Source organism: Ursus americanus, chromosome 21, assembly GCF_024610735.1.
Source record: "Ursus americanus isolate L20-20 chromosome 21, mUrsAme1.1.p, whole genome shotgun sequence".
Taxonomy (NCBI): domain Eukaryota; kingdom Metazoa; phylum Chordata; class Mammalia; order Carnivora; family Ursidae; genus Ursus; species Ursus americanus.
The window spans coordinates 38,926,369-38,938,962 of NC_142147.1; the positions used below are offsets into that span (position 1 = coordinate 38,926,369).

Below are 12,594 nucleotides of genomic sequence, written 5' to 3' on the forward strand. Positions count from 1 at the left end.
ATAAATGGAATCCCACAGTATGTAGTCTCTCGAGTCTGACTTCTGTTACTCAGCGTAATGCTTCTGAGGTTCAGCTCTGTCGTGTTGCTCGTGGCGGAGCAGGAGTCCTTCATGTGGGTGTGCTCTAGTTGGTTCCCAAGCTGACGGACCTGTGGTTGTTTGCGGTTTCTGGCTGCTCTGAACTTCCTGTGCTACGAGTCTTTGTAGACCTACATCTTCACTTCTCTCAGGTGAGATGTAGTAGAAATATGCTGTGTCATAGATAAGTGTGTGTGTGTGTGTGTGTGTGTGTGTAAGATTCTTTCAGACAGTCTGTACCATGTTACATTCTCACCAGTGCTGCCTAGGAGAGTTCCAGTAGGTCCACATGCTCAGCATGTGGGATTCTCAGTCTTTAATTTTTGCTGCCCTGTTGCATTTGCATGGATATTTGTTTGCATTTCTCTGGTGCTAAAGAGTCTTGGAGCTCTTTTCACTGCTTATTTAACCCTTTGTATCTCCTTTATGAATTCTCTGTTCACAGTTTTTGCCCATTTTTTAATTTGAGTTGTCTTGTCGAGTACGTTATGAATACGTTTGTTTGTCAGATATGTTGCCAATATTTTCCCTCAGTTGAAAAGTGGAAGTTTTTAATTTTGATGAAGTCTTCTTTATCCTTTTTTCTTTTACGTTTTGTGCTTTTCATGCCATAAGAAATCTTTGCCTACCCCAAGGTTGCAAAGATTCTTCCCTATTTTTTTATTCTAGAAGTTTTATGGTTTTACATTTAGGTCTGTGATCCATCTCAAATTAAATTTTGTGTATGTGTGGTGTGGGTAAGGAGAAAGTTTTTTCCTTATGGATAATTGGTTGCTCCAGCATCGTCTATTCTAAAGACCTTCCTTTCCCCCTTAATTACATTGGCACCTTTGACATAAATTAAGAGACCATGTTTGTGAATTCTTCATTCTATTCCTTGGTCTCTTTGTCTACCCTTATGTGGTACCACATTGGCTTGATTGCTGTAGCTTTATAAGTAATCCTGGAGACTGGTAGGGACGTCTTCCAATTTGCCTATCTTCTTCAGTATCCTTCTGACTATTCCTTTGTATATCGATAGAAAATTTTAGAATCAGCTTGCTAGTTTGTACTTAGAAGCCTGATGGGATTTTGAGTGGCATTGCATTGAGTCTGTAGACAACTATGGAAGAATTGACATTTTAACAATACTGAGTCTTGTCCATTAACATGGTATATCTGTCACTCCATTTATTTAGGTCACCTTTAATTTCTCTAAGCAATGTGTTATACTTTTCAGTAGACTGATCTTGTCCTTACTGTGTTAACTTTATTCCTAGCATTTCATGTTTTTAGATGCTAATGTTATTTTTCTTTGAACTTAATTTTCTAAGATTTTTAATTTATTTGTTGGACAAAGACAGACACACCGAGAGAGGGAACACCAGCAAGGGGAGTGGGAGAGGGAGAAGCAGGCTTCCCGCTGAGCAGGGAACCCAACACAGGGCCTGATCCCAGGACCCTGGGACCATGACCCGAGCCGAAGGCAGACGCTTAACGACTGAGCCACCCAGGCGCCCCTGAACTTCATTTTCTGATTGTTTAGAAATGCAGTTGATTTTTGTGTCCTTACTTTGTATCCTGTGACTGTAACAGAGTGAATTAGTTTTGTACAGGACTGGTTGTGAGAGTGGAGTCAAAACAGGGGGCTGGAGGGTGTGGCTGGAAAGGGACTGTCCCCATGTGCCCAGGACCAGGGGTTTTGGGGGCACATATCTGGGTTTTTTGGGGACAGGTGAGTGGGAAAGATGGTGACAAGTGCTCTGGAGAAGGTGAAATGCAGCAAAGTATCATGGGGCCTTTGGGGATTACGGGCAGGGAGGCAGTCTCTGAGGAGTCAGTTGCACTGAGGGCCAAAGGGTAAGGATCCAGCCACAGAAGACCTGGGGAAGACTGTTCTGGGGAGAGGAACCACGAGTCCCTTAGGTAGAAGTTAGCGTGGCATGTTTGTGGCACAGGGCAGGGCTCGTTCGCGGTGAGAGTGGGGGAATGGCAAGCAGGGGGGCTTCGGGGGCACCACAGAGGAGGGCTGGGGGCTGTTAGCCGGTGAGATTGATCTCAGCGGATGACCTCACCCCTGCCGCCTGGCCTGCTTGCCTACCAGTCAGCACTGTCCCCTCCGCCCTCCCAGCAAGTGACTCCTCTTCCCTGGCCTCTGCTGGGGCAGCTCACCACTCCCCGCCTTCATGCAGACTGTTCCACGTGTGCAGCGCCTTCTCCATACTCTTGCTAACACACGTGCACACCAACCACCCTGAGTACGCTTGACTGTGACCTGTCTTCCTTGACCACATGCTAGCCGTGGCCCGTCTGTCCGCGTGTGGGTCGGGGCAGGGGGTTCCCGTAGGACGTGGCTTATCTCGTATGCCTAGCGCCTTCTGCACAGTAGGTTCTCGATAAAATCCTGCTTGTTATGGGAACAAAGATCAGAAAGAGCTCAAGACAGGGATATTGAAGAACAATTTTTTTAAAGTGCAGTTAGGGAGTAAACAAACACTTGTAATTTATAATGAAGTTTTAAAATAATAAGATTAACAGGGGTGCCTGGGTGGCTCAGTCGTTAAGCATCTGCCTTCAGCTCAGGTCATGATCCCAGGGTCCTGGGATCGAGCCCCGCATCGGGCTCCCTGCTCAGCGGGAAGCCTGCCTCTCTCCCACTTCCCCTGCTTGTGTTCCCTCTCTCGCTGGGTCTCTCTCTGTCCAATAAATAAAATTTACAGTAATAATAATAATATTAATAATAAGATTAACAAAAAGTCTTCCCTTAGATTTAAAGGGAAACCACTGTCCTCTGTGGGTACGAGAAGGTTCTGTCTCGTGTGTTGGCCAATTTCCTGGTTCATGTTTCCATCTCTGGTGGAGTGCTTTGGGCTCTTAGGTCAGGGGCTGATTTCTGCAGAGAGCTTTTTGGTTTAGATTGAGTTTGTTGTCTCAATATGTCTGCTGATTATTTTTCAGATAATACCCTTCTATATTTTGAATGCAACGCATTACTTCGGTCGAATCGTTGATAAACAAGTGGATCTTTACGCAACTCTGAATGCTGAAATGAATGAGTATTTTAAGGGTAATAGCAATAAAACGACCGTTGAAAAGGTGGAGAAACTTGGATTATATGGATTAGCAGAAAAAACACTTTTTCACAGGTAAAAGGTCTATGTCTTTCACCTCTAAGAGTCGTGAAGCAGAAGGCAACTTTCAGTGGTATCGAATCCCCATTTCCGCCCATGTCCATCTGCCCCGGTGTGCGCGGAGGCAGCCTGGCTGCCCCCTGGAGGGGTGGTGGCGGTGTTGTGCTCCCCCCAGCTGCCTGGCATGGTTCTGCACCTGAGACTCACTCGTCGGACCCTGGGCTCGTGAGCGCAGAGCACGGAAGATGGTGTCATGCTTACACACTGACGGTTCCCGAGCCGTCCCTCTGTGCCGCCTACGTAGACGCCTCCACCTCACTTCACACTCGTGTGATTCCCGGGAAGTGGGTCCCTCTTACAGATGAGCAGGCTGAGCCCTGGCGAGAGGACGTAGGCTGTGCAGCGTCGGCTCAGTACGCAGCGTGGTCCGGGTTCCGACCTGGGCAGTGAGCCTCAGGGGCCTGCCCACCCCCTCCCGTGCCATTCCTGGCTCCGCTCAGTCGAGAAACATGGGAACTTCGCCTCACTGGGTGGATTTTCATTGTGTTGTCTGATCAAGGGATTTGCTCTCTTCAGAAGTACTGCACATTTTTAATGCTTCTGTATACTTGAATTAATAAGCCATTCTGAGTGTTCTTGATGGCTCGAGCTAATTTTTATTTCTAGTATGGAAAAGAACCTTGCAGTTTGGAATCTTCTCAGATTTAATGAGTAGGTGGAGGCAAAGATGATTTTCCTTTGGGATCGCAGTGTTACGCTGAAGCCACGGTTGTTCTCTAGGGTCAAGGTACTGGAGATGAGCCAAAAAGAAGACACGTGGGGCCCGGATAGCATCCTTGTACAGTTTATAGATGAAGGCCGGACTGGACTCGTCACGAGAGACCAGCTGCTGCGTCTGCCGGATGGTTTCCACACTCTGCCCCCCCAGGCGGTGGAGTTCATTGTTTGCAGGGCGAAACCCGCTGACAATGAAGTTGAGTGGAATCCAAAGGTAAGTTATTTGGGCTTTTTATACTCTGCTGACTTTCAGAATGTACACAGAACTGAGGTTTATTTGAATTTAGAATACTGAGTTTGGGTAAGATGCCTCATGTTCCCGAATAGTTGAAGACCCTTGTACGGGTGGCTGTCATCATCGTTAGCGCTCACAGTCTTATAATCGGTTTAAGACACACATCACAATGAGATAAGCTGGCTGTCAGCTTGTCCAGGATGGGGCGGGCAGCCCTCACCAGCCAGGCACAGACCAGACAGGTGGTCCCGCTCATCACCAGAGCAGTGAGTCTTCTTCCTAAGGATGCGCTTGATTCTTCAAAGGAAGGTTAAATTTCATGTAGTCCGATTACTAGGACACAAAATAAGCCATTACGGTTGGCAAAGTAAAAACAGTTTGGGTTATAAACAAGGTCAGACATGGTCCAGGGAATAAACAGGTGAGTGATTTCACAATACAGGACGTACACACAACACTGCTGTTGGAGGTTGGATAAAAATGCTCCTTATTAAGTAGCGGTCTTGTTCCTTCTGCAGAGTATTTACTGACTGTCCACTGCGGGCTGGTATCATTGGGCTCTGGGGATGTAGCCATTAGCAAGAAGGTCACGGCTCTTGTCTTCAGAAAACCTTTGGTCTGTCCAGATGATCAACCACAAGTATTTCTTGAAGAGGGGCCTCCGGAAATGGGGGAAGTTTCTCCCATGCATATTCTTTCAAATTACTGTGCAAGGTTCAAGGGGGATGGAAGCAATCTAATCTTGTCTGCTGTATGGGAGTGAAAATGGACCTGAAAGAGTGCTCAGACGTGTCGTGTCTGCTGGGGGCCTACAAAACAGCAGCCACGTGCTGGGGACATGGTACACAGAAGCCCGGGGCCCCTCAGCTCCGTGTCTCTTCAGGCTCAATGAGCTTCCAAAGACAGACTTGTTGACCGTTCCCAGAGGAGAGCGAGGACACGTGGCCACAATGGGGAGCACGCAGTTTGGGGGTTCCAGGGGTGCCATTTGCCTCTCTCCTTCCTTAGCTCCCCTGTTAATTACTCTCATCCATGCAGGGGCACGATGGCCTCTGTGCCTGCCTCACTGGGTGGGGGTAAGGCTCAAGCAAAATGCATGGAAACGTTTTTTGCAAAACTATACAGCATAAACAGAATAAGATATTTTCCAAAAGCTTCAGAGAAGTTACCTGAGTGGTTTTTTTCCTAGGTTACTAGGTACATTCATCATAAAATTATTGGAAAATTGCATGATGCCAAAGTGATACTGGCTTTAGGAAATACTGTGTGGATCGATCCCATGGTGAGTATGCAGTTTTCTTTCTTTTTTTAAAAAGATTTATTTATGTATTTGTCAGAGAGGGAACGAGCACACAAGCAGGGGGAGTGGCAGGCAGAGGGAGAAGCAGGCTTCCCGCTGAGCATGGAGCCTGATGTGGGGCTCAATTTCAGGACCCTGAGATCATGACCTGAGCCAAAGGCAGACACTTACCCAACTGAGCCACCCAGGCACCCTGAGTATGTGGTTTTCTTAAAAGAAATCTGTTTTTGGATGGACCCCTTAAATTACATTATTCTAATTTGTTGCTTGAATAATGGTTTGCCTCAAGGAAGTGGAGGCTTTGAGGGGCTTTGTGTTAGGGAGAGTTGTTTTTTTCGATGTTATTTGGGTCACGAATTGTAGATTTCTTTGTTTAAGGGAATCCCTTAACGTTGCAAGCGAACATTCACACAAAGGAAACAAGCTTCATGACACTCTCCTCGCTACATGTGACAGTCTCTGATATATACAGTTCTGTTCCATGTTTTCTCAAGCATTGGTTGTCCACCACTAAATCGGTGTCACAGTCCTCTGTCCACAACACTGGGGAAGGCCCGTGTCAGGGCTGGGGTCCCCACGTGGGATCGGTCACGTCGAGGACTCCAGGCCTTGGGCTTTCAAAGATAGGTTTTACTACGTTTACAGTTTCTGCCTCATTCCTTCACCAAATATTTATTGAGCACCCACTATGTGCTAGGTCCTGTGTGGGACACTTGGCTTCTGTCCATGAACAGAAACTCCTATCCCATAGAGCTGACGTAGGGGTGGGCAGGACTGAGTATCAGACCAGGACCTGTACGTGGGGCCTCCCCGCATCCCCTCTGATGCCGGCATCACCGCCCTCTGACTGCTCGCATCCCAAGAACTCTGCTTTCCAATTTGAAGTTCTCTGTTGGACTTAAATCTTAATCAGTATGTTTATAACATTTAAAAGAATTCCGTTCATAAAATTGTTCTGCTGAAAGTTATTTTTATGAGAATGGAAAAGCCTTAACACCTACAAAGAGGAGTTTGGGTGTAAGATTTCAGAGGTCCGAGGAGACAGTGATTTTTAGTGGATTAGGTAAAGATTCCCAGTGCAGGTCAAATGAAGATTTGAGGTCTTGGTTTATATAATAGCATTCTGGTTCTTTACTGGAGAGAAAAAAAAATGGAAATTTTATTAAGAGATTTTTTTTGAACAATAGCTAAGGAAATGAAGCGAAAAAGAAATCTGGTATTCTGCTCCCACAGCTCGTGTAGCGGCATCCATGGCATGGTAGAGGAGAGACAGACCCCCCCCCCCCCACTTGCTTCTTCTCCCCCTAGACTGCTCAGCCTCCAGTGTGAGGGGAGAAAGGCTCTTCTGCCATACCCAGATGGGAACACATCCCTGGTGTTGGCTTAGGAAGGTGCTCCCGCTGGTCGCAGCCGGCTCCCCTCCCCTAGCCGTGAAAGGGACGCCCAGTCTTGGGTCCGCACCGCCCATCAGCAGGAATCGCAAAGTTGCAGGACCTCATAGTTTGTGTAAGTTAAGAAGGATGAGAATCTTTTGGTTGCAGAAGGAAACTAGTGGAGGAAACTGCCCAGAACACAGGATTTAGGGCCATGGTGTAGGCCCTTTCTGGGCATCGACGTCTCTGAGCCTTAGGGTCCTTGTTGTTAAGAGAGGTAAAAAGTTAGATCTAGGAACTTTGTGTGTGGTCCCAGCATTACAGGGTCCCCCCAACCCCAGCCCTCATCGTCCTTCTGCAGGGTGGGAGTGGGCTCTGGAAGAATCTCACATGTCCCCTCGGTTATGAGATCAGCTGGAAGCTGCAGAGGGAGGCCCACGATCGCGAGGTCACACGAGAGCGTTTCCCATTGATTTGAAAGTTCAAAGTCTGATTCCTGCAAATGGACTTCTTCTTTGATTCAAGGTGCACATTACAAAACTTTCAAATTTGAAGACGTCCGTTATTGATTACAATGTTCGTACTGAAATTTTGTCGACGGGAATGGGCATTGACAACTCCGAGCATGTGGAACAGCTCAGGACTTTACACGAAGGAGCTAAAATGCTACATGGTGCTGAAAGCCTGAGCCAGGCCCTGTAAGTGGGTTTTTGTCTCCCTTTGGGAAGTGCTGTTCTGTGGGAATAGAACTCAGGAGTTTAGAGACTGTACTACGATTTATTTACCCGTTCTGCCGATGGGAGACACTCCCCCCGCTCTGGACCACTTTGGTAGTACTGTCGACGTTCTCCTTTGTGTGTTTGGTGCACGTACGGAATTGCGGAGTCATAATTAGAGCTGGTGCCCAGTAGTGTTCCGGATTCGGTTGTCCCAGTTGGCACTTCCACAAGCCAAACAGGAGAGACCATGGAAGTCACTGGAAAAGTACACGGCATCCCCACAGGGTGGTCACAGAGCAGGCTCAGTTATCCCTTGATTCTGGGAACGGGAAGGAAGGTGCCGTGACTAGTGCGGAAACGCGGGGAGAACCGTAGGTGTGGGGGTGAGCCGTCTGGGTGAGATCTTGTTTGGACCCTGTGGCCATTTGCAAGCATTGGGCTCCCACTCTGAAGAGGTGGAGCCCTGAGAAGGTGTTGAGCAGAGGAATGATTTAGTCAAAAGATCCTTGGCTACTCTGTTGAGAAGAGGCTGGGGGTGGGGGACAAAGGCTGTGCCAAGAGCTCAGGACAGGGTGCTGGTGGCTTGGGCTGGGACGGCTTTGTGGAGGTGGCAAGAAGTCGCTGCTTTCGGAATGTATTTGTAGGGAGCGTCTGGCCTCATGGAGACTTGTTGGCGGGTCCTGGGTCCTGACAGCTGGGACCTGGATGAGAGCCCAAAGGAGTGTCAAGGTCCAAGGGCTGAGTCCTGGGGGCCCAGTGTTGGGAGGTGGGTGGCTGTGGGGACCCTGGAGGGGAGCCTGAGAAGGAGCAGCGGCAGCGTAGGAGGAGGCCGGGGAGGGCAGATACCCAGATGGTAGGTGAGGGGGTGTCTCAGAGCAGGGAGCCCCGAGCTTGGCAGACACTGCCAGGAGGCCTGAGGAGTGAGCGCGGCGAGCCGGCCACGGCGTCAGCCTGGGGCCCCTGGTGACTGATGAGCGCAGCAGAGTTTCAAAGAATGTTGCAAAGGTTGAAATACTTCAACCTGAAGTTGTTAATTTTTATCTTAATGAATTTGGGTGCCCGTGGGATTAGGAGACATGTCTGTTTCTACACACTTCCAGGAAACAAAAATCGCTCCATGCTTAATTATGAGATTTTTTTTTTTTAAGACAAAGATGTCATTAGAGTTCAGTAGATTCGATGAACACGAGGCTCGGTCACTTCTGTGAGACACAGCAGCTGCACCCGAGCCTCGGCTCCGTCCTGCGCTCGGCCCTCGGCACGCTCGGTTTTGCATGTGTGCAGCAGTCTGGCGCACGTGAGGGCTCACACACAGGCAGGAGCGCAGAGGACTGAGAATGAGGGTGTACAGATGGCGGCTGCCCAGCAGAGACTCCGTTCAGGAGCTGGATCGGGAAGCTGTGGTGGTAATCTGGATCAGAACGAGAAGGGTGCCATTCTTACAGCAGGCTGGGAAAGAGGACAGATCCTGGGGATGTGAAAAATCTGGAAGCCATAGGACTTGGGGTCTGACAGACGTCAGGGTTGTGACTGTAGAATTCTGAGCCCTGGGCTGGTATTGGCATGGTGGATGGTGTCACAGTGCTGGTTGGGGAGGAAGAGATCTCAAGTTGGTTTGAGACACGTCAAGTGTAAAGATTATGGAAAGCATAAGCCTGGAGCTCAGGAAAGCTGCTGGGGAAGACTTGTCTGCTGGGAGTGGAGGAGAGTCACCATTCGGGAAGTGTGTGACAAGGAGGGATGGAACCCCAGTGGATGGGGGTCTGGTGAAGGAGCGAGAGCTGGGGTGGAAGAGGGGGGGTTGGAGGGTCTGGTGCTGCACCGTGGGGAGCATGAGGCCTGGGGAGGGGTCTCTGCCTGGGTGGTTGGAACACAAGATGCTGCCTTCGCCATTTGTGGGATGCCACTCACAGGCTTCATGTGTGTCGACCGGAAGTCCCTTTGGAGACACACACGCACACCCCCCATGCCATAGTTGTGTGTGTGCACATGTGCACACATGCGTGCACGTATATATATGGGCTTGCTCCTTCAGGCTGGAATTATCTCTAAAAGGATACACAAAAAATGAATTAGATTGTCACCTATGAGGAAGGCAGTTGGGAGGCAGGGGAACAGGGATGAGAGATATTTGCTGTGTAAGACCTTTTCATTTATTTCAAAACATTGAACCACATGAAAGTGGTTATCTGCTCAAAAAAAAAAAAAATTAACATTTTTAAAGAATGAGGCAGCCCTCTGTGTACTGATACAGAGTAATCTGTCTCTAAGTATAATCAAAGGGGCAGAAAAGTGAATGGAGTAGGTTCCCAGGTGTTTAAACAGTGTGTATGTGTGTTTTAGATGCAGATGGCATTATATGCTTGTTTATGCAAAGATCGTTTCTAGAAGTAGCCCCACACTGGTAAGGGGGTGTCTCGGGGAGGAGGAGCTGAGGGACTAGGGCAGGGGCGCAGGATGCTTTTACTTCCTACCCTTTTATTCATTTTGAAATGGGTAGCAGGGCTGGTTATTCTCAAATGATTTGAAAGGGAACTTTTTTGGTTAATGAGTTAATGCACTTATCTGCCAGTATGTATCGATAATGTACTCTGGCCTTGCACAGGGGCCGCAGCAGGGAGCAGAGCTGGCGGCCCTGCCCGCATCCAGGAATGAGTCCTGACCCCTGGGCAGGTCTGAGGGTGTGGTGAGTGCCTGGTGGTCTGTTGGGGCCTGTCTTCCTCTTCTTGCTGGGATGGCCCCATGGAGAGCCAGAGTTTGCTGTCTGTCCGACTCCAAGTTAACCTTCACCTCTTCCATCCAGCGCGCCTTCTCCAGCAGAAGATGCTGCTCGTCTGCAGAGCCCACGGCCACAGGACAGAGGCTCAGAAAGAGGTGCGGACTCCAAGACAAAGCCAGAAAACCAGAAGCATGGTTGGTGATTTAATACATGGCTCACTTAGGGGCATCGGGTGGGGGGGGGGGCTCAGTCGGCTAAGCGTCTGCCTTCAGCTCAGGTCATGATCCTGGGGTCCTGGGATGAAACCACTGTTGGGCTCCCTGCTCAGCAGGGAGTCTGCTTCCGCCTCTCCCTCTGCCCCTCCCCCCGCCGTGCTTGCTTGCTGGCTTGCTCTGTGTCTCTCAAATGAATTTTTAAAAAAATCTTTAAAAAAAAAACAAGACTCACTGAAAATCATGAAAGCTTGGAAGTTTTCCAGTGTTGAGGCTTTCCACTTTTAGAGGAATTCTATAGAAGGTGACATAAACTGGTATTAGCTAACTTCCTATTTTTGACAATTCTGCTTCCAGTGTTTTTTTCATAGCTTTTCCCTTTTTGTTAATGGAGGTGTAATGTTCATCCAGGGAAGTACACACAGCTCATCAGAATTCTTTACGTGTGTGTCTCTGTCCACTGACCGCACCCGGATGAGGTGGTTGAACGTTTTCAGAGCCCCAGGAATCTCCCTCTCACATCTTTCCCACCTGAAACCCTTCCCAGGAGCCGCTGTCCTAGTGTCCATTGCCGTCAGCTCTGCTGAATTAGAAGCATAGAGTGGGCGCTCCGGTGGCCGCTGTCGCCCGGCGTTTGTCTGTGAGACTCAGCCAGGTGATTACAAGGAGCGGTGCTACCTTCTTACTGCTGAGCGGTATTCTGTGATACGAATATACCACAAGTTATTCTCTGTTCACCTGTTGATAGGCACTGAGGCTGTTTTCAGTTTTTGACTAGGATTAGAGATGCTGTGAACATTCTTGCCCAAATCCTCAGATGGAAGATTCAAGGGTTTTAGACCGAGAAGTTCAAATGGCATTGTTTTGGGAAGTGCCGTGTTCAGCACTGGTTCTTTGCGTAGATTGGCGACCAGATGCCTTCCCCTCTGGTGCGCATCCCTGGGCCTCGCGGGTTAAGGTGGCCACCAGCAGTAATGCCTCCCGTGTCAGAGTGACTTTACTTACCTGATTGTTTAATTATAGTATTTGTTAGAGCCTGTTTTTATTAATTCTAAGTGTGGTGCATTTTATTTTTATCTAATTATTCTTTGCAAGTGGATACTCGGAAATTGATACCTTTGTCAGTAGTTCCTTGGCTAAAAGTTACATGAAGTGTGAGAAAGCACAGGTAAGTACGTGGAGTGTATGGTTACGTACAAATAACTTATTGGAACGTTTGACTTTCTGCCCAGAAACTTTACCTGAAAACCCGAGTGATTCTTCCCTTCACAGAACCACAGAGCCTCTGAAAAGGTACGTCCCACCCACGGCCGGGGTCTACTTCCCTTACCCCTCAGTGAGTGAATTGTGTGCCCTTGTCAGCCATCGTCTTCTCTCTTAGCTTCCACCCACAGATAAAGTGGTTCCAAAAAGATGATGTGGTCATACTGAAGATAAGAATAAGGAACGTAGAAGATTACAAATGTAAATATTTCCGAGATAGAGTCATTTTCAGGTAGGTTCACGTATGTCTTGTAGAGTGTAGTCGAAATCACTTCTAACATGTTAAAAGACTGGCCTTTCTTTCTGTACCCCTAGTGGCTGGGTGGGAGAGAAGTTGTACTTGGCCGATATGGAGCTGCAGGCCAACATCGTAAAAGACGCCTGCAAATGCACGATCGTGAACGAGGAACCTGTAATCACTCTTGCAAAAGAGACCAGGGGACCTTGGTGCAGCTTGCTCAAACAGAGGGTGAGTGGAAATGAACCATGCCTGGTCTCAGTGCCCTGAGCGTGACTGACTTTGTCATTTAATGTCACCTGTTCTGTTGAACAGAATCCTAATGTGGCTTTTGATTTCGATCACTGGGAAGAAAAGGAAGAGGACAGCCAGTTCCCCCAGGGTAAGAGGGGGTGCGCCCACTTCCTGGGGAGTTGCAGGTCTGAAGGCCATGGTTTGAGGACTGTGGCCCTCGTGGGAACAGGTCGTTACTGTGAGGCCCTTAGGATGGCTTTTCTCCTTGTGGCTGATCTTGGTGCTAAATGTTCTGGTCTGAGGAGGCATCAATTCTTAATTATAAGCATACCTTCT

General features: G+C 48.5%; 1 protein-coding gene across 1 annotated transcript in view; it reads left to right on the forward strand.

Annotated features, from left to right (window-relative positions):
- The window catches only part of TDRD12 (tudor domain containing 12), a 67,063-nt gene that overhangs the window by 52,666 nt on the left and 1,803 nt on the right, over positions 1 to 12,594 (forward strand). Inside the window, exons 25-33 of the mRNA XM_045796158.2 lie at positions 3,016 to 3,203; positions 3,969 to 4,179; positions 5,390 to 5,482; positions 7,399 to 7,571; positions 10,396 to 10,505; positions 11,756 to 11,816; positions 11,905 to 12,018; positions 12,102 to 12,255; positions 12,340 to 12,406. Coding sequence (XP_045652114.2) covers positions 3,016 to 3,203; positions 3,969 to 4,179; positions 5,390 to 5,482; positions 7,399 to 7,571; positions 10,396 to 10,505; positions 11,756 to 11,816; positions 11,905 to 12,018; positions 12,102 to 12,255; positions 12,340 to 12,406 — 1,171 coding nt within the window. The remainder of the gene's footprint in view (positions 1 to 3,015; positions 3,204 to 3,968; positions 4,180 to 5,389; positions 5,483 to 7,398; positions 7,572 to 10,395; positions 10,506 to 11,755; positions 11,817 to 11,904; positions 12,019 to 12,101; positions 12,256 to 12,339; positions 12,407 to 12,594) is intronic.